The sequence below is a fragment of the Monodon monoceros genome, unplaced genomic scaffold (genome assembly GCF_005190385.1).
Source record: "Monodon monoceros isolate NGI ecotype Baffin Bay Population unplaced genomic scaffold, NGI_Narwhal_1 Super_Scaffold_6, whole genome shotgun sequence".
NCBI classification, from domain to species: Eukaryota; Metazoa; Chordata; class Mammalia; order Artiodactyla; family Monodontidae; genus Monodon; species Monodon monoceros.
Genome location: NW_021703783.1, coordinates 41,873,485 through 41,895,226, shown reverse-complemented (window position 1 = coordinate 41,895,226; position 21,742 = coordinate 41,873,485). Strand labels below are relative to the sequence as shown.

Sequence of the window (21,742 nt, the reverse complement as noted above, 5' to 3'; positions counted from 1 at the left end):
GGAGGAGATGAAAAGAGAGAGGAAACGAGTTACAAAAGTGAATGGGCATTTTTCTTGGTATTATTTATCAAATAGCATTCCTCTTTTCGCCTCAAATCAGTTGAACTGCTCCCTTAGACCACAAGAAGTCTCAGGATGTACAAATGCTGCACTCAGGGTAATTTTTGTTCTGATGTTCTTCCAAATGGCAGTGACATGGGAGAGGGTTAGAGATTAGCAAGACATTGCCTATCTGTGAAGGAGTGTGAGAGCCTGTTGCGGGGGTTGGGGGTATGGAGAATGGGCGGCAGTCAACCTGGCTTGAGGTGGAGTTTGTCCTTGTTGAAAACCAAGAAATTGGCTGTCCTGGGATTTCCCACAGCCCCTTGCAAGAGTGGTGATGTCTGTCTTGTCTGTGACTGCAGAAAAGATGCATAAGTTGCGGAAGGTCTCACAGGCCCCATCATGGAAAGTCCGTTTCCTTTTTCTCTCCTCCCACGCTCTCTCACTCTCAGTCCCAGTTCACAGGCACTGCTGGGGTACAGACGCAGTACAGCCGGAAGAGCAGAGAGGTCCGTCTGATACACGTCCCGGGAGGAGGCCCAGCGTGCTCAAGAGAAACCTAAGGCTGGGTCTTGGAAACCAAGAGTGAGGAGGAAGGCTATGTGATATAAAGGAAGAAAGCACACACCTGGGACTCAGAACTTGTGTGTGTCCTGTTGATAGCAGTTAATATTCTATGTGACTTCAGATAAGCCTCTCTCTCTCTTTCTGTCTCTCTGTCTCTCTCTCTCTGTGTCAGTTTCCTTCACTGCAAAATGAGTGATCAGGATTAGATGATCTCTCTGATCGCTTTGGGCATTAAGTAAGAACAGAGGACCTATTTACTGCTTAGTTTTTATCTCTTCTCGACAGCATCATCCTTCTTTCACCGTCTGGACTTGACACACACTTCTGTACCCTGCTCTGCCCACTCCTTCTCCTTCCTTCTTTCCTTATTCCTGAAAACGTTCCAACTTTAGTGAATGGCTTTGACTGAGGGGAAATTAATAACAATAATAACTATATTTATTAAGCACCTCCTTTATACATCAGGGACTTAGTATGCATTATCTGAGTTTTGATTTTGAAACCCCAATAACCCAACAAGTTTGGTACACTATGTTTTACATATGAAGAAACTCAGGTTTAGAGGGGATAAGGAATGTCACTGAGGACACATATGCAGTAAGTAGACAGAACTGTGGTTTCAGACAAGCTTTACTCTGATTGCACAGCCGCACACTCCTACAGTTTTCCTCCTCAAGAGTTGGCCATCCTTCCTAGACCCCTTCAAAGTATCCCCTTGGTGAGACATCTGTAACTAGAGCTCATATTTTAGATTGGTAGGCCCATATGGTTGCTAAGATATTAAAATATGTTCATATCAAATTATGATAAATATTCATCACTCCAAGACCACTGAGTGCCCACCACTAACCCAGCTACCCCAGCTCTTCCCACAAGACTCCCCAGATGGCACCAAAAACTCAGTGCCAAGCTAGCCACACACTTGTAGGACCCAGTCACAGGACTGGGACTGGTATGACCTCTGAGTTGCCTATGCTGCTCCATAACCATTGCTAAATGCTCTGAATGCCACAACAGTCTACAAGTAATGTGAAATTCCAGGCAGACTCTCTCCTCTGAGCTAGAACCTCGTTGGGCCCTCCGTGGCTGCTAAACCACGCTAAGCCTGAGGAAGGCAAAACTGCTTCATAACCATCTCGTTGGAGTCAAGAAGGAAAACTACACTAATAACCGGACAAAGTAACTCTTCCTTTACTAAGATTGTCACAAAGTCAAGCATAAATTACTTTTGGTTTATCTGCCTCTTCTGTACTAGACTATAAAACGGAGAGTTCATCTAGCATGTGAACTAGAGAATCTACTAACACAGTTTCTTCTTCCTTTATCCTAAATTACATTTATCAGTGACACCTGCATGGTGATCTTAGGTTATCCTCTTGCTCCATTATCAGTGGAAAGATGATACAACTAGAGTCAGACTAATGTGAGTTTAAATCTCAGCACCATAAGATCCTAAATATATGACCTTGGACTAGGCACATATCTCTCTGAGCTTCAGATAACAATAATTAGCTCCAAGGAGATTGTTGGGATTAAGTGAAGTAGTTTGTGGGACAGTTTTTTTTTTTTTTTAGATATACTTGACAATGGGACAGTTTTATGGATAAATATAAGGAACTCTATACATCTCAGTTATTATGAGTACCTATTGCTTTGAATTGCCCATGTTTATATAAAGTGAATCTCTGACTACATTCCTTAGAAAAGAGCCTGGAAGTAAGTGATGCTCTCAGTGTAGTAATAATCACACACCCATAAAGGTTTTCTCTGCTAGTAAAGTTACTGCTTCTGCTGATGACTTTAGTTGGAAGATATTCCTTTCAAAGCTCTGAAACAACTCCCTCGTCGTTTTTTTTTTTTAAACTAAATTTATGTTGTTTACTTATTTTTGGCTGCGTTGGGTCTTCGTTGCTGCGCGGGCTTTTCTCTAGTTGCAGTGAGCGGGGGCTACTCTTCTTTACGGTGCGCGGGCTTCTCATTGCGGTGGCTTCTCTTGTTACGGAGCACGGGCTCTAGGCGCTCGGGCTTCAGTAGTTGTGGCTCACAGGCTCAGCAGTTGTGGCTCGCGGGCTCTAGAGCGCAGGCTCCACAGTTGTGGCGCACGGGTTTAGTTGCTCCGTGGCATGTGGGATATGCCCTGACCAGGGATCAAACGTGTGTACCTTGCATTGGCAGGCGGATTCTTAACCACAGCGCCACCAGGGAAGTCCCCAGCTCCCTAGTCTTAAACCATTAATGGTGATTCCTCTTGTCTAACTTCAATCATGGCTGCTGCAATTTCTGCTTTGAACTATAACATCCTCAGAAAAAGAGAATTCTCTCCTGCTGTACTTGGTTGTAGTCAGATTCCAGAGCACTCAACAGATTGTGGAGAAATATTTTGGGAGTAAATCCCTAGAAAAATGTAGGAAAGAAGAAAAGACAGAGGACTGAAAATGATAGCAGAGGGGGAAAGGAGGCTTTGGGGTGGTTCAGGCAAGTAGAAACAGAACCAGCGTGGCATTCGTGTTGTTGTTTTTTTGGGGGTGGGGAGGTGCTTAGTGGGAATGTCAGAGAAAATATATCAGCAGGCATCAGACTTTCATCCCCACAGAATATGGACTAAATGTAATATTATAATCTAAACCAGCATCAAGAAAAATGGTACTTAGATTCCAGAAGGAACTTTTGACCAGGGAATAAAAACCTACAGTGAAAAATTCTGGAAAATATTTTTTTTAGGACAAGAGAAGTTGATAGTTTCAGCTTATAAGTTCAGTCAGATTTGTGTGGCCCTATGTTCTATCAACAAAGGGGTGGCGTGACTATGCCCCAGGCCGTTTTCCTCTTCATTAGAAGGTATCCAAAATACATGCATTAGGATATGAGACCATGTGGAAAGTCGGGAGCCCCTGGCCTATGATACACACTAGAGGGGGATAATATTTCAGCAGCAGCGTGACTCTTGGTCCTCTGCAGGTACAGTATCTACTGAGCCCCTTCTGTTGCAAGGTACCATGCACTGCCCTGAGGTAGGATTTAGGGGACAGGTTACAAGCAATGGTGGATAACGGCCAGAAAGGTAAGCCACTTACGTCTTGCTGAATGTGGTCTAGGCGCACGTGCTGGGTGCTAGTGGTGGGCAAGAGAACGGAGATGACTTGAGGAGCCCTTCAAAATGTAGAATGTGTTTGGGTAGAGAGGAAGGTGGCTGAAACTGGGTAAGCTAAAGCAAAGAAGCAGAAAAGTTCAAGAAGTGCTGGGGGTCCTTGAGCTCTCCTGACTGAATTACACTCCTTGGGCTCCTTCTCAGCCTCCCTCATCCAGGCTCACCACCTTCCTGGGTCACTGAAGCTTTTAAGTCCAAGAACCTCATAAGTCAGTGTTAATTTGAAAGGGAATTTGTTAAGTGGCAAGTAACTCCAGAGGCCACTGGGCTGTTTCCTAATTCTTACAGGAAAAACTACACAAATGCATCTTTTGTACAGGTATTATTCCTACAAATATTTCAGACTCAATTGGAATAAATTCATAAACAATGGTATTAGAGGCGAACTTTTACAACATTGAGTCCCACCAATTCATTTTCTAGAGGTTGAAGTCAATGCCCAAATAGAAAAACCTAATTGACTTGCCAGAAGTCAGTTAATTGGACAGAAAGTCTAGAAGAACGCCCAAGACTCCTGACTCGCATCAGTGCTCTTTTCACTGCACCAAACTCCATTGTACATCCAGGTGTGTGTTTTTTGTATGACTTGTTTGGAGGAAATATCTCCATGCCCTCTCTCTGTCACAAGGACCCTCCGTGCTTTCAAGGGTGCCATCTTGACAGCTGTGGGCATCCATCCTTCAGTTCTTTCTAACACTCTTACTGCCGACGTGCTTGTCTGATAACCATGTGCTGCTTCCTCCAGATTTCCACAGAGAACACCCAGTTTCTCATCTCCAAGCAGCACAGCTTCCCTCTGTCACCACTAACCAGACAATTCTATTTCTCCCGGCCTCCAAATACTGCTGTACTTACAGTGTTCCCACATAATGCCCTGTGAACAGGTCTCTATAACCCACGTGTGGCAGAGATTGGGGAAAATCAGTTAGGTTCTGTTTTAGGCATCAGGGACATAGCAGTGAACAACCCAGACAAAAACCTCTGTCCTTGCGGAGCTTCTATTTAAATCAGAAGAATAAACAATAAATTGGATTAACAAATAAAACATAAAGTATGTTAGTGATAAGAACAATGAAGAAGAAAGTCAAGCAGGGAAGGAGCTCAGTGGAAGTGCCTATCATCTAGAGGCTGTGGAAGCCAGGCCTGGCTTCACGGAGAAATCGGTTAAGAGTTGGGCCAAAGGCTGAGAGGGAAGAAGAGGGAGGGGAAAAACATGGGGAAAGCCTAGGGTTGAACGGGGGATAAGCATTTTCAGGGGGCAGAGGGGAAATGAGCCTGTATGAGTCTGGCGTATTTTCAAAGATGTAGGAGGAGTGTGGGATAGATTTGCATCACAGAGGATGCTGAAACCAAAGGAGAGGCCTCCATCACTCATCTCAATTAGTGAGATTCTGACACTGTGCTAGGCTATAACATCCTCATTGAGAAACTGAGCCCAGAGAAAGGGATTGAATTCGCCAAGGCTGTACCATTAGTAAGTGGCAGAATAAAGTGTGGGAGTTGAAGGTTCCTTCCTTCTTTCCTTCTTTTTCTCCTTCCTCCCCTCCTTCCTTTCCTCCTTCCTTCCCTTCTTCCTGCCTTCTTCTCTCCCTCCTTCCCTTCCTTCCCGAATTCCTTTTAAATTCCCCTGATCACCAAATTAGTTCTTCTTGTGACCCGGAGATTTCTTGTGATTTAGGTGAGATTCATTTGCTCTGGAAATTAAAGACAATAGGCAAGTTAGCCTTTGATATTTTCTTCCCCGGACTGACTGACACCAACATATTAAATATTTTGGATGGAGGTGCAGTACTAGGTAAATGCACACTAGCAAGGCTTTTTAGACTCTTTCCCTAAATTCTTTATAGTGGCAGTTTCGTCCTCATTTTATCACCTCATAACAGCTCTGGCCAAAGGACAACAAATTCTCTCTGCTACCCCTCTTTGTGGCTTCACTATACACCACAGACTTCATTCAGTTGTTTAATTTCCCCTTAAAGGCACAGGCAGTGGAGAAAGGGCTGGGTGTCCAGGGTTAATAAAGTTTCATAGTGCCAACTGCTGTCTCTCCTTGGGGCAGAGACATGCCTTAGGCTGGGCCTGCAGTAAAAGAATTTAGATCAGACAGCAGTAATTATGTACTATTTTTCTCTGGATATGTTTTGTCTGTAACAAGCAGAAACATCCAAAAGAATTTTATTGCCCTAGGAATGCATTTTATGTTCAGGACTTTCTTTTCAAAAATAGGTATTTTAGTGCCTAAATTGTCGAATGCTTCACTGATGATTTTGTTTTTAAGTGTTTGAGAAGCAGAAGTCTCTGGAAACTGGCGCTCTTCTTATTTATTTCCCCCTTTTATTTTTCCTTACTCCAGCAGTTAAAGGTGTAGCCATGAGGATGAAGCGTTTATGGCAGCTCCAGTGACAAGGGCTGGTCCCACCTCCACCTGTTCACTGTGGGGATTGTGAGTGCAGCTGGTGGGGAAGAGGCAGGAGGACAGACTATAAGCCAATGACTGTACATTAGCCTCAAGTCTTTTAAAGCTCTATTTGGACAATCGAATGATTCATCCTCTCTGTCTTCCTCTTTGAATAAGTGGCTCGTGCCATCAGAATATATCTCTTGGAAGAATACAGAGGTGTTGATTAGGCAGTGTTAAATGAAGTATTAGCACACTGATGAACTGGACAATTAACTCAGAGCCGTGGAGAAACCCAAGCTGACAAATTAGAAAGTGATCTGATGATCCTGAAAGTGGTAACTGCTAATTGCTTCAGGCAATGTCTCCTTGTTTTTATTATGGGATTCTCCCCACCCTCATCCCTACCGCCCCCAGAGAAATCCTATGCTAAATAGGAAACAAAACAAGCCCAGAATGACTGTAGTTAGACTGACATCCTGGTTGTGAGACCTTAGAAAATCCGTTTAACCTTTGAGATCTGAGACTTCATATATCTTTATGAGGATCAAATAAAGTGAAATCTACACATTGCAAACTTAAAGATATTTTAATTACAATGGAAGATTCTGGGAGACAAAATTCTTAAGAACTAAAGAAAATGTTTTCTAATACAGCATTTCACCTATCATGAGAAGTAGCAACTCTCAAGTCAGAAGCGCTTTCTCGGTGTCCCTTAAATCATATGATATTTCCAGTTTCCAAACTTGGAAGACCTGGTGTTTAGATTGCTCAGAGCATTCCTTTCGTTGGAAGATGGAGGAGGAACAAGACATCTCCTCCCTCCTCCGGAACGGGCAGAGGGCTACGCTCCTTTCTGCAGAGCTGGGAAGATGTGGGGACAGCCCTGGGAGTGGTGATTACTGACCAGAGGATGAGGCAGCATCACTGTGTTCCAACTCACAGGACAGCATCCCTGTGGCGGGAGGCCCTGAAGTCTGAACCAGCGCCATGGAGGGCTCTGTGCTGAGCCCCACGTCCTGGGAGAGGCGACGGGCCTGGCTCCGACAGAGCCGGCACTGGCAGACCCAGGTCCTGGAAGAGGAGGCTGCCGCAGCCCTGCAGGGTGTCCCAGATCCCGAGCCTTCTGGCCTGGATGATGTTTTCCAGGAAGGTAAGAGGCCATTAGACATCAAACAGACTTGCACGTTCTCTTGTGATATGGAAAACGTGCCAGATGCCCAGGTCTGCAGTGCGGGCAGCGGGTCCTGGGTTTAGGCTAGCCACCCCCGCCCCCCACCACGAGGCTTATTTTGACTGGGTTAAATGAGTTTAAGGGAAGATGAGTAAAGTAATATGAGGCATGAATTATGTGAGAAAGAAACAGCCTAAGATTGGGAAAAAGGAAGAGGCACACTTTTGCCTCGTCCTGAGCAGCTCTCTGTGAGGATCCGAGGCCAGGGTTCTCTATGAATGTTTGGAGTGTTTCTGTGTCTGTGTAACAAGGTTACACGCAATCTGGGTGCCTGGACTCTGGCTGCAACTCAGCTGTGTGACGTGACCTTTGGCAAGTCGCTCACCGCTCTAGGACATGCTTGTCTAATTGAAGTATTAGTACCTGAAATAGTAATAGTACCTTTTCCACATGCCTCTCAGAGCTTCTTTTAGGTTCCAATGATGCTGCAGACATAAGAGTAAAAAGTAAAAAATAAATTTAAAAATAAATCTTATGTACGTGAACCTACCCTCGCTTATTTGGTAGGAAACAAAAAGTGCAAACGCAAAATTGTGCTTTTTATTTTCTTTTCCTTTTTTTTTTTAAAGAGAAGGATCTATACCTGTTCCCAAACCTTGGGGTATTTTCCATGTTTCTGGGAGAAAGGGGGCACAGAGGCAGAGAGAGAAGAAATATCCACTTTTTTTTTTTTCGATACGCGGGCCTCTCACTGTTGTGATCTCTCCCGTTGCGGAGCACAGGCTCTGGACGTGCAGGCTCAGCGGCCATGGCTCACGGGCCCAGCCGCTCTGTGGCATGTGGGATCTTCCCGGACCGGGGCACGAACCCGTGTCCCCTGCGTCAGCAGGCAGACTCTCAACCACTGCGCCACCAGGGAAACCCGATCCACTATTTTTATACACGGATATATTCCTCTTTTATCTTAAAGAAAAGTTTTATGGGAAGAAAAAGGAGTCGTGAGGTGGCTTATATAATGATGTTTGTGGAATGGGGTGAATTTCAGGGAGGAAGTCTGATTTCCTTCAGTTTCCACGGTGATCTGATATCTGGCTTTTCTAGGGAATCCAATCAACAAGATTGAAGACTGGCTGCAGGATTGTGGGTAAGTGCTGGCGAGGCAGCTGGACTGAGCGTGGTTGATGGTTGGGTGTGTTAACAGGCTCTGACTCTTGAGAACTCAGAGCGCAGGGACATGAATTTTAATTGGGCGTAATGATTAGAAGTGAGGTTGAAATAAGGGAGAGGGGATTGTAAAGATTTGGGGTGAGTGTGGGGATTGGGGCTATGAATCAAGTGCGTCGCTGGGCTGAGACTAAGTTAGGGTGAGGATCTGGAAGTACAGTCTGGACCTGGTCTAAAACTAAGAAGGATGGAGATGGGTAGCCACAGGGGAGAGCTGGGCTAGATTCCAGATTCCTGCTCCATTGCTTTTCCCTTCAGACTGGAGTTTTACACTGTGTAACAAAAGAGGACTTAGAAACCTAATTGTTCTTATGGTCAGAGTATTTCTTCATTATGAATCATTATGTTGTTTATTTCTACTGAAGAACACAGGAAGAGGGGCTAAGGGTTTACCCCAGTCATTCAAAGCAGTGACGAATTGGAGCAGGTACTTCAAGGCAAAATGTAGTACCTCTTTCCTGAGAAACACTTTAAAATTTGAAACCCTACACCCCCTCTGCCTGTACCATTTTAGGTTCAGTCTACCCAGACCTGGAGGGAAAGCTTCTGTGACCTATTTAAGTGTGATCATTTGTGTGATAATGAATTCTCAGAACTTATAACTCCCGCCTACTCTTTATTTCCTCTTCAGAAATGTTTCAAGCTGTATATAGCCTTTCATCTAAACTTGTTTATTAACTTATGAATAAACCCATCCTGGCTTATTTGGTAGGAAATAAATAACACTGTATAATCCAAGGTTGTTTATTTTAACTCTGCCCTGGGAGGTAAGGCAAGGAAGAATTTATTTTGTGTTTTTGTTGTGTACAAAACATGTTGTCTTTATTGTCATAATCTGGTTCGGAATTTCAGAGTTAATTAAGGGTAATCAAAATATAGGGAAGTAAATGGATGGTGGTAATGTTTGCAGGTTTGGGTGTGTGAGAACTGTCCCAGGATTTAAAATGCTTCTCCAGATACGTACAGGAGAACCAGTGGGCTCAGTTACTGTCTTTATCCCATTAACTATTCTTCAGTCTTATCAAGTCAATAATTATTACTGACCGTGAGTTTGCTAACTGTCTGATTGTCTAAATGGCCTAGAGGGGTGCCAAGTAGTTTAAAATATGCTCCTTGACCACAAACATACTACATTCTAGTTGAAAAGAATAAATTCCCAGAAATACAAGATTGTAAATTCCAGAAATCACCTTTCCCTACCTATATTCTACCAAGATAAACCCTGAACCAAAATTTATGATGAAAAAGTAGTCTGGTGAGTGAAAAGGCTCCAAGATTTGAGCCTAATTCTTGTGCTAACCATCTGTATAACCAGCTGTAAGCAAACAACTGAAATTCTACAGCTGTAAGCAAACAACTGAAATTCTATCTCAGACTCCTCTTCTGTAAAGTGGAGAGCTAGAATAATAAAGTTCCAAAAGATTCTCGTGAGATTTAAATGATATATGTGTACAAGTGTTTTATACTCTGTAGTACTATGTGAGTGGTGAGAGTCAGGGAGGAAAGAATTTTCCTCTACCCTTCTTTCTAGGTCCTTCTTTAATTCTTTAATCTGAGAATTAAATTGACGTGAGACAGATTAACAGGAGAAAATCAAACAAAAGTTTAAACATGTATACATGGGAGACACCCCGGAGAACTGAGTAACTCACCAAAATGGTGAAACCCTCACCTTAAATACCATCCTCAGCTAAAGACAAAAGATGATATTGGGGATAGTGGTTTGGGACTTCAAAGGGGAGGAAGGCAATTCACACGGAGATGAAAAAGCAAATGTTTGGTAAACAAACATTTACTGGACTATGTAAAGACAATGGGATACTAAGCAGACTCTGAATTCCAACACACCTAGTTCATATTCTCTAGTGAGATCTCTATTCCTGTTACAGTCCCTCTATCCAAATTCTTTAGGCAGCTAAGGCAGAAGGTCAAGGTTTCTTCCTGAGTCTTTTGAGCCTTGGTTGTCTTCAGCTTGAAATAATCCACATGCCAAAGAGACATTTCAGGGTGGCAAATTTTGCTCCCCTACATGAAGTTTATAAAGATGAGTTTTATGCTACTTTAAAATTTCACAAAATAAGTCCATCTATCTATTTACCTGGCATCTATCTGTATCCTTTTATTTACCGGAAAAGTGTGTCCAGATATGATGCATATCAACTTTAGGACAGTGATTACCTCTAGGAAGGAAAAATGTTAGGAAGGAATGGGAGTAAAACTTCTCCTGAAAATATCTAACTATCTGAGGGCCAGTTCTGTCAGTTTTCCCAGAGCGCAAAAGTGCCTTCTCCTGATCTTTGCCCTGAAATTCCTTCAAGGTGTATTGTAGGTCAGCGATTGCAGTGGCTAATGACTTGATTCTTGTAGAACTGGATGGTGGGCAACATTCTTCATTTTACAATCCCTTCCCTTTCAGTCTTAATTTCGACCAAGCTTTGAGAGGCATTTGATGCTCAGTTTGTCCCATGGCACTAGGAATGCTTATTCCCAGGTCAGGTGAGGATTTCTTTGATAGGCCACTCAATGTACTATTACTGGACTAGGCCTTGTTAACAGTAGCTAACTGTTACTAGACCAGTTGGACCACCTGTCTTACTGGTCTGTTATGGTCCAGGAAATTGTTTCCTCTTGCTGTTTCTTCCTATATCTAAACTTACACTATCACTGATCTTATAGAGCTACATATTTGATCAATCTTTTCAAGTCACCTAATCATCGTTAATTTGATCTGAGGCTCAGTCACACATACGGTAATGCAAGAAAAAATAATCTTTTAAAATAAGATTACAAGTAATATAGCTAGTAACATTAATAGGTCATAAGTAAGTACTGAAGCTAAGAAATTCTATTAGGTGCTGCCCTGTATCTCCCCAGGTCATCTGACCAGTCTGTTCTGCACCAGTCCCTATCTTTAAGGGAAATGACATATTGGAATTGTACATAAAGTTCACCAAAGATGTCTGCACGTACAAGGCGAGAGGTGGGTCATCACGACCCCATACGTGGGATTGAGAAAGAAATATCATCTAGGTCATTACATGGCTGGTGCCAGAAGAAGAAAAATTGATCTCTACGGTTGAGCAGATATTTCTGCCATTGCAGAGGTCTGGTTAATGCATAATGCACACCAGAGGGGAGGAAGGAGGCCAAAATGGGCAGAAAACAAATTTGTTTAAATTTTTGTCTTGCCTTAAAATGAATTTTTATTTCATCCGTCTCTGCAGGCAGAATCTATGGAAATTTCTGGAAGAAGCTAAAAATAGCCACATGCTTCTTCTCACAGTCCAATCCCCCTCCCTACTCTTTGTTTATGAATTGGGTATACAGGAAGAGCAGTAGCTTGGCTCTTCTATGTCAGACTTGAAATGATGCTAAGGGACCTTTCAGTGCAAATGCGGAGAGGAGCAGCTATGGATCTAGTCTCTAGTCATTGATTTTATGTTCTAAGCGATAACTCATGAAAGGCCTGGGACTTGGATGAGGGACATGAAATTTCAAACCACCATGCTCAGAGGAGCTGAGCATGGATCAACAGATCCAGGCCTATGTCCATACTTCTGTGGTGTATTCCACATACACATAGAAGAGCATACGATCACAAGGGTCAGCCTGAGCTGGTCCTCATATAGAGACTATGGACATGCCTGGTAGCGCGCAGCTAGAAAACAGAAATGAAAGATGCACACCCAACAAATATTGTGTTACTAAATTTTGCTTTGGGCAAATAAGGAATTTTATCAGTGGTATTTTTAAATGTAAATTTTATTGAAGTATGGCATACATATCAGTAGCATTTTTCTTTTTAATATAAATTGTCGTGCAACTCAATGGATGTAAATTTCAGCTATGCCAGATGAATAAATTCTAGCGACCTGGTGTACAACATAGTGCCTATAGCTAACAATATGGTATTGTGCACTTCAAAATTTGTTAAGAGGGTAAATCTCATATTAAGTGTTCTTACTTCCAAAAAAAAAAATCAAAGGGAAATAAGGATACTCTGGGAGTTGTTGGATGTGTCTGTTAGTTCGATTGGTGATGGATGGTATCACAAGTGTTTACCTGTGTCCAAGCTCATCAAGTTGCACACATTAAGTATGTGCGGTTCCTCGTGTATCAATTATACCTAAATAAAGCTGTATATAAATATACAGATGTATACGTATAAATATAAAATAATAGCAATATAAATTGTGTTGAAGTATAAAGTATTTACTGAAAAATAAACGAGTCTTAAATACATGGTTCAGTGAATTTTCTCAAAGGGAATATAGTGATGAAATCTGAAATAGAACATCACCAGCACTCCAGAAGCTCCTTCTGTCCCCTTCTGTTCACTGCCCTGCTTCCAAGGGTAACCAATACCCTGACTTGTAGCATCAAAGATAAATTTTGTACTTTTTAAACTTTATATAAATAGAACCATACAATATGCACTGTTTTATGTGTCCTTTTTTGTTCAGCATTATGTTTGTGATGTTCATCCATGTGTTTGCATCCAGCAATAGCTCATTCTTTTCCATTGTTGTGTAGCATTGTCTATTGATCATGCAACTTCTCCATTTTACAAGAACTAGAGATTTGGGGGTCTGCCAATTCTGAGTTATTATAAACATTATTTCTGTTGGTGAACGTATACAGGCATTTCCATTGATTGCATACCTAGAAGTGTAACAGTAGTGTGTTTTATTGTAGTTATAGTAATTGTAGGCCTTAGTAGTTGCATTACTGTGTAGCTACAGCACAAGCATTAAATGCAACAGTAGATCTCAGCCTTCTAGTAGTTGACTGTATTGTTATCATAATGTTTTTTAATAGTAATAGGAAATATTAATTTATACTAATATTTGTAATGTTATATATACACTAACACGTTTGTAGTATTATAATATATATCTTTATGTAATTATATATTAGGAAGAGAAGTATGTATTTGTAGTTCTAGTTGTGTTTATTAGAGTTACCCATTCTTAATTACCTTGAGTATCATTCCACATTTTATAGCATATATTGATGTACAGTTCTTCTCATGAGGACTTGTAAAAATCCAGATTTTAGACAATATTGTTGATTTTTTCACTATTGAAAGGAAAGTACCAGCAAAAGATGTCTATATGTGTAGGGATTTATTTTGTAAAATTAAACACAGCTCGTTCTACAGACGTTGAGTCGGTAAGCCCATTTTCATTAATAAACATTTCATGAACTGATACTCCAATAGCCTGAGAGGTGCCTAGATCTCTGGAGACTGATAAAGGAGAAGGCTTGTTTAAGACCAGCTCCAATGGATGCTCTCCAGTCAGTTTCCCTGTTAACTCACTTGAACAACTCTTCTCTATTCCAGCCTCCATTTGAGATTACATTCAAAGCATCACGTGCAACTTCCATTTTTAAAACTTTCAGGAAAGCCAACTATAAAACTCACAGCACGTCGGTGTTTGAAGTGAACTTAGATAATGATAATATCTAGGCATCTAAATCCCCTTACTTAATATTTGGGAACATAGCAGCAGCCAGGAGCCAGGACTGGAATCCAGGTGCTCCGGTCCCTGTTCAAAGCTTTTTCCACAGACAACTTCAATCACCCGTTTGAGACAGCGAATTTCTTCCTCATTTAAGTTGTTTCTCACTACCATGTATGCTGAATTCCAATTGTTCTTCCCGTGGAGACAGTAAATGTTTGATAAGCCCATATCTCAAAATGTAGAAATGTACTCTCTAACCAAGATGCGGTTCCTGCTGCTTCCTGAAAGATGTGATATTCAGCAACAATGGGGCTCAATGAAAAGGAAGGAGGTGTAGGTAGATAAGATGACCTCCTAAAAGTTTTTTCTTAGTTTCAGTATTTGTATTTCTGATGGAAAGTTTATGGCACCCAGACCCCTGCTTCTGTAAATATATTTCTCCAGTTTTGCTTCCGTATCTTTCCTATTTCCTAGCTACTGAAGAATCATTGCTAAACTGACTTGGGACACTGTTATCAGCACAATGACAGCACAATCTAAAATACAGCACCTTGGCAGTTTATGAAGTTTTATGTATATATATGTGTGTGTGTGTGTGTGTGTGTGTGTGTATCATACTGATAATTCCCTTGGGATGTAAAATTATTTTATGTAAGAAATTGTGTTGTGTGTCTCTGTGTTGGCAGGATCTCTAACAACTCTCAAATCCATTATCTAACAAATCTCGAATCCATTATTCCTGCTTTAACTAATTCTATTTATTATTAATTAGGATGAAAATGAATAAATGTGATGAACAAAAAAAATAAATAAAATAAAATAAAATACAGCACCTTCTGGCTACCGCTATGGATTTGTCAGTCAAATCATCACTCTCCATTTTCTTCAACATAAAAGCAGTTTAAATACTACTGACTCTCATTGGAAAATTACGTGAACTTGTGGGAAATATTTGAAGAAAAGCCCTTTCGAAAATGTAGTGATTTAAACCTATGAGATTCTTTTTGGTTTTTAGATACTTTGAAGAAGGGTTTTTTGAGGAAGCAGGACAGCCGATCCACAACGGTAAGCAGAGGCTCTGTTCTTTCTCCTCTTGTTCCTCTACCTTAGACAGCGACACGGCTGTGTGTGTGTGTGTGTGTGTGTGTGTGTGTGTGTGTGCACGTGTGTAAGATGCTATCTTTTCACTGCCTACAGAACACCTATTAGTGGTCATAAGACAGTCCAGGAGGCCCAGAGGATAGAGTAAGTGTTGGGTCAGAGCCCACAGGCTGACTAGTCCTCAAAGGTTAGCTTCTGTTAGTGGCTGCTCAGCTAACAACCACTGCTATGGAAAACGAGCTTCATAAAATATGTGTGGATGTAGAGAACAAACGTATGGACACCAAGGGGGAAAAGTGACGGGGGTGTGGTGGTGGGATGAATTGGGAGATTGGGATTGACATATATACACTAATATGTATTAAATGGATAACTAATAAGAACTTGCTGTATAAAAAAATAAATAAAATAAAATTCAAAATAAAATAAAATGTGTGTCTGTATATTTATGTGTGAGTGCATACCCCCACGTGCCAATTCTTTGGAAGAGGATTGTGTACATGACTATGTGATATAGGGGACAGGTTAATTGTAGGTGAGTTTTTACGTGATTTTTTAAATCAAAATATGAATGTGACTTCTGAGTTAGTATCTGTGTGGCTGGGGTAGTTTTTCAAACATGTGGATGTATGATGTAATTGTGTGGTTGTAGATGTGTATACTAATGTGTGATTGTGTGTGTGCGTGTGTGAGTCCAAGCCTGATTTTCTGCAGCCTTTGCCTTATTATTTGACAGGGTGCCCCAGCCATGGAACCAGCTTTGAAGATGACTTGACCCTCGGAGCAGAAGGTAAGTGGCACAGCTCTCTGAGGTTGGAATTGAGGAAGAGGCTATCTACTGGATGAATTAAGGATAGAATGGAAGGGGAGAACTGCAGAAAGAAGCAGCCCATCCCTGGAGTCTTATCTGCAGGGAAAGGGCAATCTCATATGATCTAATGGAAAACTCAGAAAGTGTCACATGCCCAGAAATACTTCCTCACCAGCCTATCAAGACATCTACTGGTCCATCATTGGAGCTTTCCTTTGGCCCCTGAATATATAAAATCACCATAAAAGTGGCTGCCCAGACATCTTTGAGATGGTTTTCTGTATAGGAAGCCCCAAGCAGTCTGAGTACTGGGTGTAAGAGAGAGACTCCATTGGAGGAAAATAAGGGCTGGGATAAAGGATGGAGGTACCGCAACCTACCAGTGTCTTCTGGGACCCGTAGAGACTCACGTGGTGAGGCAGGAACACTAGCCTGGGTGCCTGAATGACTCTGTCCTCCTCAGGACAGAGAAACTCTTGTCTGGACACCAGGCATGGTTCAGAAGTTCAGAGGCTCGGGGCCAGTTTTTCTCTGCTGTATTTGTCCAGGTCTGTGTTTGATAATCTTCAGATACTTATATAAAGAACAGAGTTCATGGGATTCAGGGGCCTATAGTAGTGGCAGAGAGGAACAGAGGGGGCTGAGTTTTAAGCTCGGAGGGACAGCTTAGGTGATTTGCATTTTCCCTTCTAACTTTTTCTTTGCCTTTCTGTTCCTTGTCCAGCCACACTGTTGGCCGCCAACAGCAAACTCTTCTCCAGGTAAGTGTTCAGTTGAGCCAGGCTGAACAATGTCTCCTTCAGGACCTACTGAACTGGGGTGGGTGTCAGAGTCCAAGAAATTAAAAACAAAGAGCTGAAGATTCACAATAGAGGTGAGATTTCCAACTCGGAATGAGACCATAGATTGAGTTTTTACAGTAGATGGTTCAAAGGTACCCAGCATGGAGTGACAGTGCCCAGCAGGGCATGTCTAGGGACCAGGGTGCAGACTGCTCACAAGATTAGTATGACTTCAGCGTTGATCCCTGCAGGAGCTTCCTGGAGACAGCCCGGCCTGGGCAGCTACTGGATCTTGGCTGCAGTTTGGCTTCCAGTAGCATGACTGGTGGGACCAACAAGACTAGTTCAAGGTAGGTGCCAAGTTTGGCAGGGGTGTAAGGGCGGGGAAGATGAGAGGTAGAAGAGAATGGAACTAAGAACCGTTGCCAGTTTTTTTTCTGGGATATACTGCTAGAGCTTTTATGTAGTCACATACTTGACAAGCATAACAATATTTGCTTCAAGAATAGCAGGGATGCAGAGGAATCTACTGCTCAGAGCTGGATGCTGTGTGTAAAATACAGGTGTCTCCTCCCCTGCACCTTGTACCCCAAGAGGTGTAGTATCGGTACCATCACAGTTCCTGGACCTATAAGTACTCAGTAAACAATCAATGAATGTATTAATTGATTGGTTGATTGAGGCAATAAAACATTGATTCATTCAGATAATTTTGTACCCCCAAATGCAGGCCAGGCAATGACTGTGTGGAATTCGAAGATGAAGCAGACAAAGAGTTTGCCCGCAGGAGCCCACCAAGCCTATAGGGTGAACAAAATACACACACAAATAACTTTAAAACAAGATGGAAAGTGATGAAAACTAGTGTGCTATAATAAAAATTGTTTGGAATTTGGAGTCAGAGTTTGAATTTGAGACCTTATTAGCTCTTATCTCTCTTTAGTGATTTGTCTTTATTGAACCTTAGTCCTGGCAACACCCCAGTTCAGTTAACACAGAATCTCTGGAGATGAGACTCAAATATCTGCATTAAAACTTTTTTTCGAAGTGTATTTGATTGATTTACAATGCTTCAGGGGTACAGCAAAGCGATTCAGAGATATATGTGTGTGTGTGTGTGTGTGTGTGTGTGTGTATATAGGTATACTTTTTCAGATTCTTTCCCATTATAGGTTATTGCAAGATATTGAGTATAGTTCCCTGTGTTGCATAGTAGGTCCTTACTGTTTACTGTTTTGTATATCGTGGTGTATATGTGTTAATTGCAAACTCCTAATTTATCTCTCCCCATCCTCTGCTATCGCCTTTGGTAACCTTAAGTTTGTTTTCTATGTCTGTGAGTCTATTTCTGTTTTGTAAATAAGTTCATTGGAATCATTTTTTTAGATTCTACATATAAGTGATATCATGTGAGAGTTATCTGTCTCTGTCTGACTTACTTCACTCAGTATGATAATTTCTAGATTTATCCATGTTGCTGTAAATGGCATTAGTTCATTCTTTTTTATGGCTGAGCAATATTCCATTGTATATATATGTACCACATCTTCTTTATCCATTCATCTGTTGATGGACATTTAAGTTGCTTCCATGTCTTGGCTGCTGTAAATAGCGCTGCTATGAACAATGGAGTGAATGTATCTTTCAAATTAGAGTTTTCATCTTTTCTGGATATGTGTCCAGGAGTAGGATTGCTGGATCATATGGTAACTCTGTTTTTAGTTTTTTTGAGGAATCTCCATACTATTCTGCATAGTGACTGCCCAATTTACATTCCCACCAACAGTGTAGGAGGGTTCCCTTTTTTCCACACCCTCTCCAGCATTTATTATTTGTTGACTTTTTTTTTTTTAATTTATTTTTGGCTGTGTTGGGTCTTCGTTGCTGCACGTGGGCTTTCTCTAGTTGCGGCGAGCGGGGCTACTCTTCATTGCAGTACGCAAGCTTCTCATTGCAGTGGCTTCTCTTGTTGTAGAGCACAGGCTTTAGGCGCATGGGCTTCAGTAGTTGCAGCATGCGGGCTCAGTAGTTGTGACTCTTGGGCTCTAGAGTGCAGGCTTGGTAGTTTTGGCACACAGTCTTAGTTGCTCCACGGCATGTGGGATCTTCCCCTACCAGGGATCAAACGCATGTACCCTGCATTGGCAGGCGGATTCTTAACCACTGTGCCACCAGGGAAGCCCTGTAGACTTTTTGATGATGGCCATTCTGACTGGTGTGAGGTGATACCTCATTGTAGTTTTGATTTTCAATTCTCTAATAATTAGCAATGTTGAGCATCTTTTCATGTGCCTACTGGCCATCTGTATGTTTTCTTTGGGAAAAGGTCTATTGAGGTCTTCTGCCCATTTTCTAATTACGTTCTTTGTTTCTTGATATTGAGATGTATGAGCTATTTATACATTTTGGATATCAACCCATTATCAGTCATATCATTTGAAAATATTTTCTCCCATTTAGTAAGTTGTTTTTTAATTCTATCAGTGATTTCCTTTACTGTGCAAAAGGCTTTAAGTTTAATTAAGTGCCATTTGTCCATTTTAGCTTTTGTTTCCTTTGCCTTATGAGAGAGATCCAGAAAAATATTGCTACAATTTATGTCAAAGAGTATTCTGCTTGTGTTTTCTTCTAGGAGTTTTATGACTTCTGTTCTTATGGAACAGTGTTTACCCACTTTGAGTTTATTTTTTTATACAGAGTGAGAAAATTTTCTAATTCTTTTACATGTAGCTGTCCAATTTCCCAGCACCACTTATTAAAGAGACAGTCTTTTCCCCATTGTATACTCTTGCTTCCTTTATCATGCACTGTAAGTGCATGGTTTTTTCCTGGGCTCTCTATTCTGTTCCGTTGATCTATATATCTACTTTTGTGCCCGTACCAAACTGCTCTGATGACTATAGCTTTATAACCGGGTCTGAAGTGGACACAAGTCACCTCTCCCCCCCGAGGTGTGCTGGCAGCTGTCACCTTAGTGGAAGCTGTGGCTGGGGATGGAAGGGCTAGAGCCAGAGGCTGGTGTGAGCCAGGGCTTCTCCTGTGCTCAGTGGCTCACAGCACCCTATCCGGGGCAAGACTGTGTCCTAAGTTGTTGGAGCAGAATTCCTGAGGGTCAGGTCTGAGCTGGTTCCATTCCCTCTGAGTGTGTGCTCTCCTGCATCCCAGCATTGGTACCTTCGCCCCAGAGGGGAGCAGGGCTGGAGCAAGAAGGGCTGGGGCAGGTGCCCATTGCAAGCAAGGGCCCATTGGGGAGCGGTCCTGGCACATGAGTCAGAGTTCCAGACCGCTCTCCATCTGCCTCTGCTGGGAGCGCCAGTAATGGCTGCCATCGCCCGGTTCACGTGTAGCGCCAGGTCCAAGCCAGCTCCATCGCCCACAGCTACACACCCTTCACAGTAATGGCAGCCTTCACCCTAGTGGAGAGCTGCACCATGGAGCAAGAGGAACTATAGTGGGTGCCCCGTGTGGGTCACAGGAAGATGGCCAGAGTCAAGGCACTTTCAATCTGCTTCCTCCTCCTTGTCTCAGGGAGTCAGCGAGCGAGTGCGCTCTCTTCGCGAGCAGAGTCTAGGGTTCCTGCAGCCATCCTGTTAGTCCCACTGGTTTTCAAGCCAGCTAATGGGACTCCTCTGCCCAGCGTCAGACCCTAGGGCTGGGGTGCCCAGTTTGTGGTTTGAACCACCCACTCCCCAGGGAGGATCTCAGAGCCCATGTAATCCCCCTCTTCCTCTGTGTCCCCTTGCAGGGATGCAGGTCCTGACCTGACTGTTTCTCTTCTCTTCCTACCCAATTCCGTGTAGATCTTGCTTTACAGCCTTGGCTGTGTAAGAGTGTATCAGTCTCCAGTGTGTTTTCAGCGAGAGTTGCTCCTCATGGAGATGTATTTTTGATCTGTTCGTTGGGGTGGGTGAACTCAGCATCTTCCTTCTCTGCCACCTTGATCTCCCCCCTCCTCGGTGATCTAGTCGTATGCCCACAATTCAGATAAGGAAACTTAGGATCATGAAGATAAAATTGGCAGTTAGGGGCTTCCCTGGTGGTGCAGTGCTTGAGAGTCCACCTGCCGATGCAAGGGACACGGGTTTGTGCCCCGGTCTGGGAAGATCCCACGTGCCGCGGAGCGGCTGGGCCTGTGAGCCATGGCCGCTGAGCCTGCGCGTCCGGAGCCTGTGCTCCACAACGGGAGAGGCCACAGCAGTGAGAGGCCTGCGTACCACAAAAAAAAAAAAAAAAAAAATTGGCAGTTAGGAGGAATGCACGAGAATAGATCCAGGGATTCCAATTATTCAGCTATTACTTGAATAAGATGGTCTTGATTTGGATCAAAAAGCCTAGCCTCCTTTCTGAAGAGAGTAACAGTGATTAGTCAAAGCCTCAAATAATTCACAGCTCCCCTACCCACATGGTTGTTTGGAACACGTAGTTGGTGAGCTCTAGTGTCACCCAGCTTGGTGCTACCAAGCTTTGGATGTAGACATACGTTGGTGCCATACCGAGAGAGAGACAGAGACAGAGACAGAGGGAAAGTGTTTGGTCTGTAATGCAGGACTTCTGTCCTGAAATTGTGCTGTAAAGGGGCCTACTTCTCAAAATCAGGTTTTGAGCATACCTGTATAGATAAAATTTTATCCTCAGGGTGAGAATAAAATGAGTTTTATGTTCCTTACACACTCATTGCCTGGGTGTTCCACACAGCCACTGGCACAAGCTGGGTAGCAAGTTACAAAGCGCTTGGCAAAAGCCAGCTGTGTCACAGTACGTGCAAGTGGGAACTGACAGGTTAATAACACAACTGCAAGGTTTCTTTGCATCTAGACTGCTTTTGATTTTTCAGATCCCTCTCATAGCAAATTTTCATTCATCTGTAATCACTGTAGTCATGACAGAATCTCGTTCAATTTTTAAACCAGGGCGAGATTGTAACTCCCGTGTTTCAGACAGAGAGTTTAGATTCAGAGCAGTGAAAGCTTTTCTCAGTCACAGTGGCAGATGGAGAAATGGCCAGAAAGGTACCTCAGTCTCCTGACACT

The 21,742-nt window shown here is 42.6% G+C and overlaps 1 protein-coding gene across 6 annotated transcripts in view; it reads left to right on the top strand.

Annotated features, from left to right (window-relative positions):
* The window catches only part of TESPA1 (thymocyte expressed, positive selection associated 1), a 154,343-nt gene that overhangs the window by 114,183 nt on the left and 18,418 nt on the right, over positions 1-21,742 (top strand). For 3 of the 6 annotated variants that reach the window (XM_029204710.1, XM_029204708.1, XM_029204705.1), the window contains exons 2-7: positions 7,101-7,308; positions 8,431-8,473; positions 15,034-15,083; positions 15,856-15,909; positions 16,655-16,691; positions 16,964-17,062. In XM_029204710.1, the coding sequence (XP_029060543.1) occupies positions 7,146-7,308; positions 8,431-8,473; positions 15,034-15,083; positions 15,856-15,909; positions 16,655-16,691; positions 16,964-17,062 (446 nt within the window). In that variant the 5' untranslated portion in view covers positions 7,101-7,145. Of the gene's footprint in view, positions 1-6,110; positions 7,309-8,430; positions 8,474-15,033; positions 15,084-15,855; positions 15,910-16,654; positions 16,692-16,963; positions 17,063-21,742 lie in introns of all 6 variants that reach the window. The other 3 variants (XM_029204709.1, XM_029204706.1, XM_029204707.1) reach the window with 1 other exon arrangement.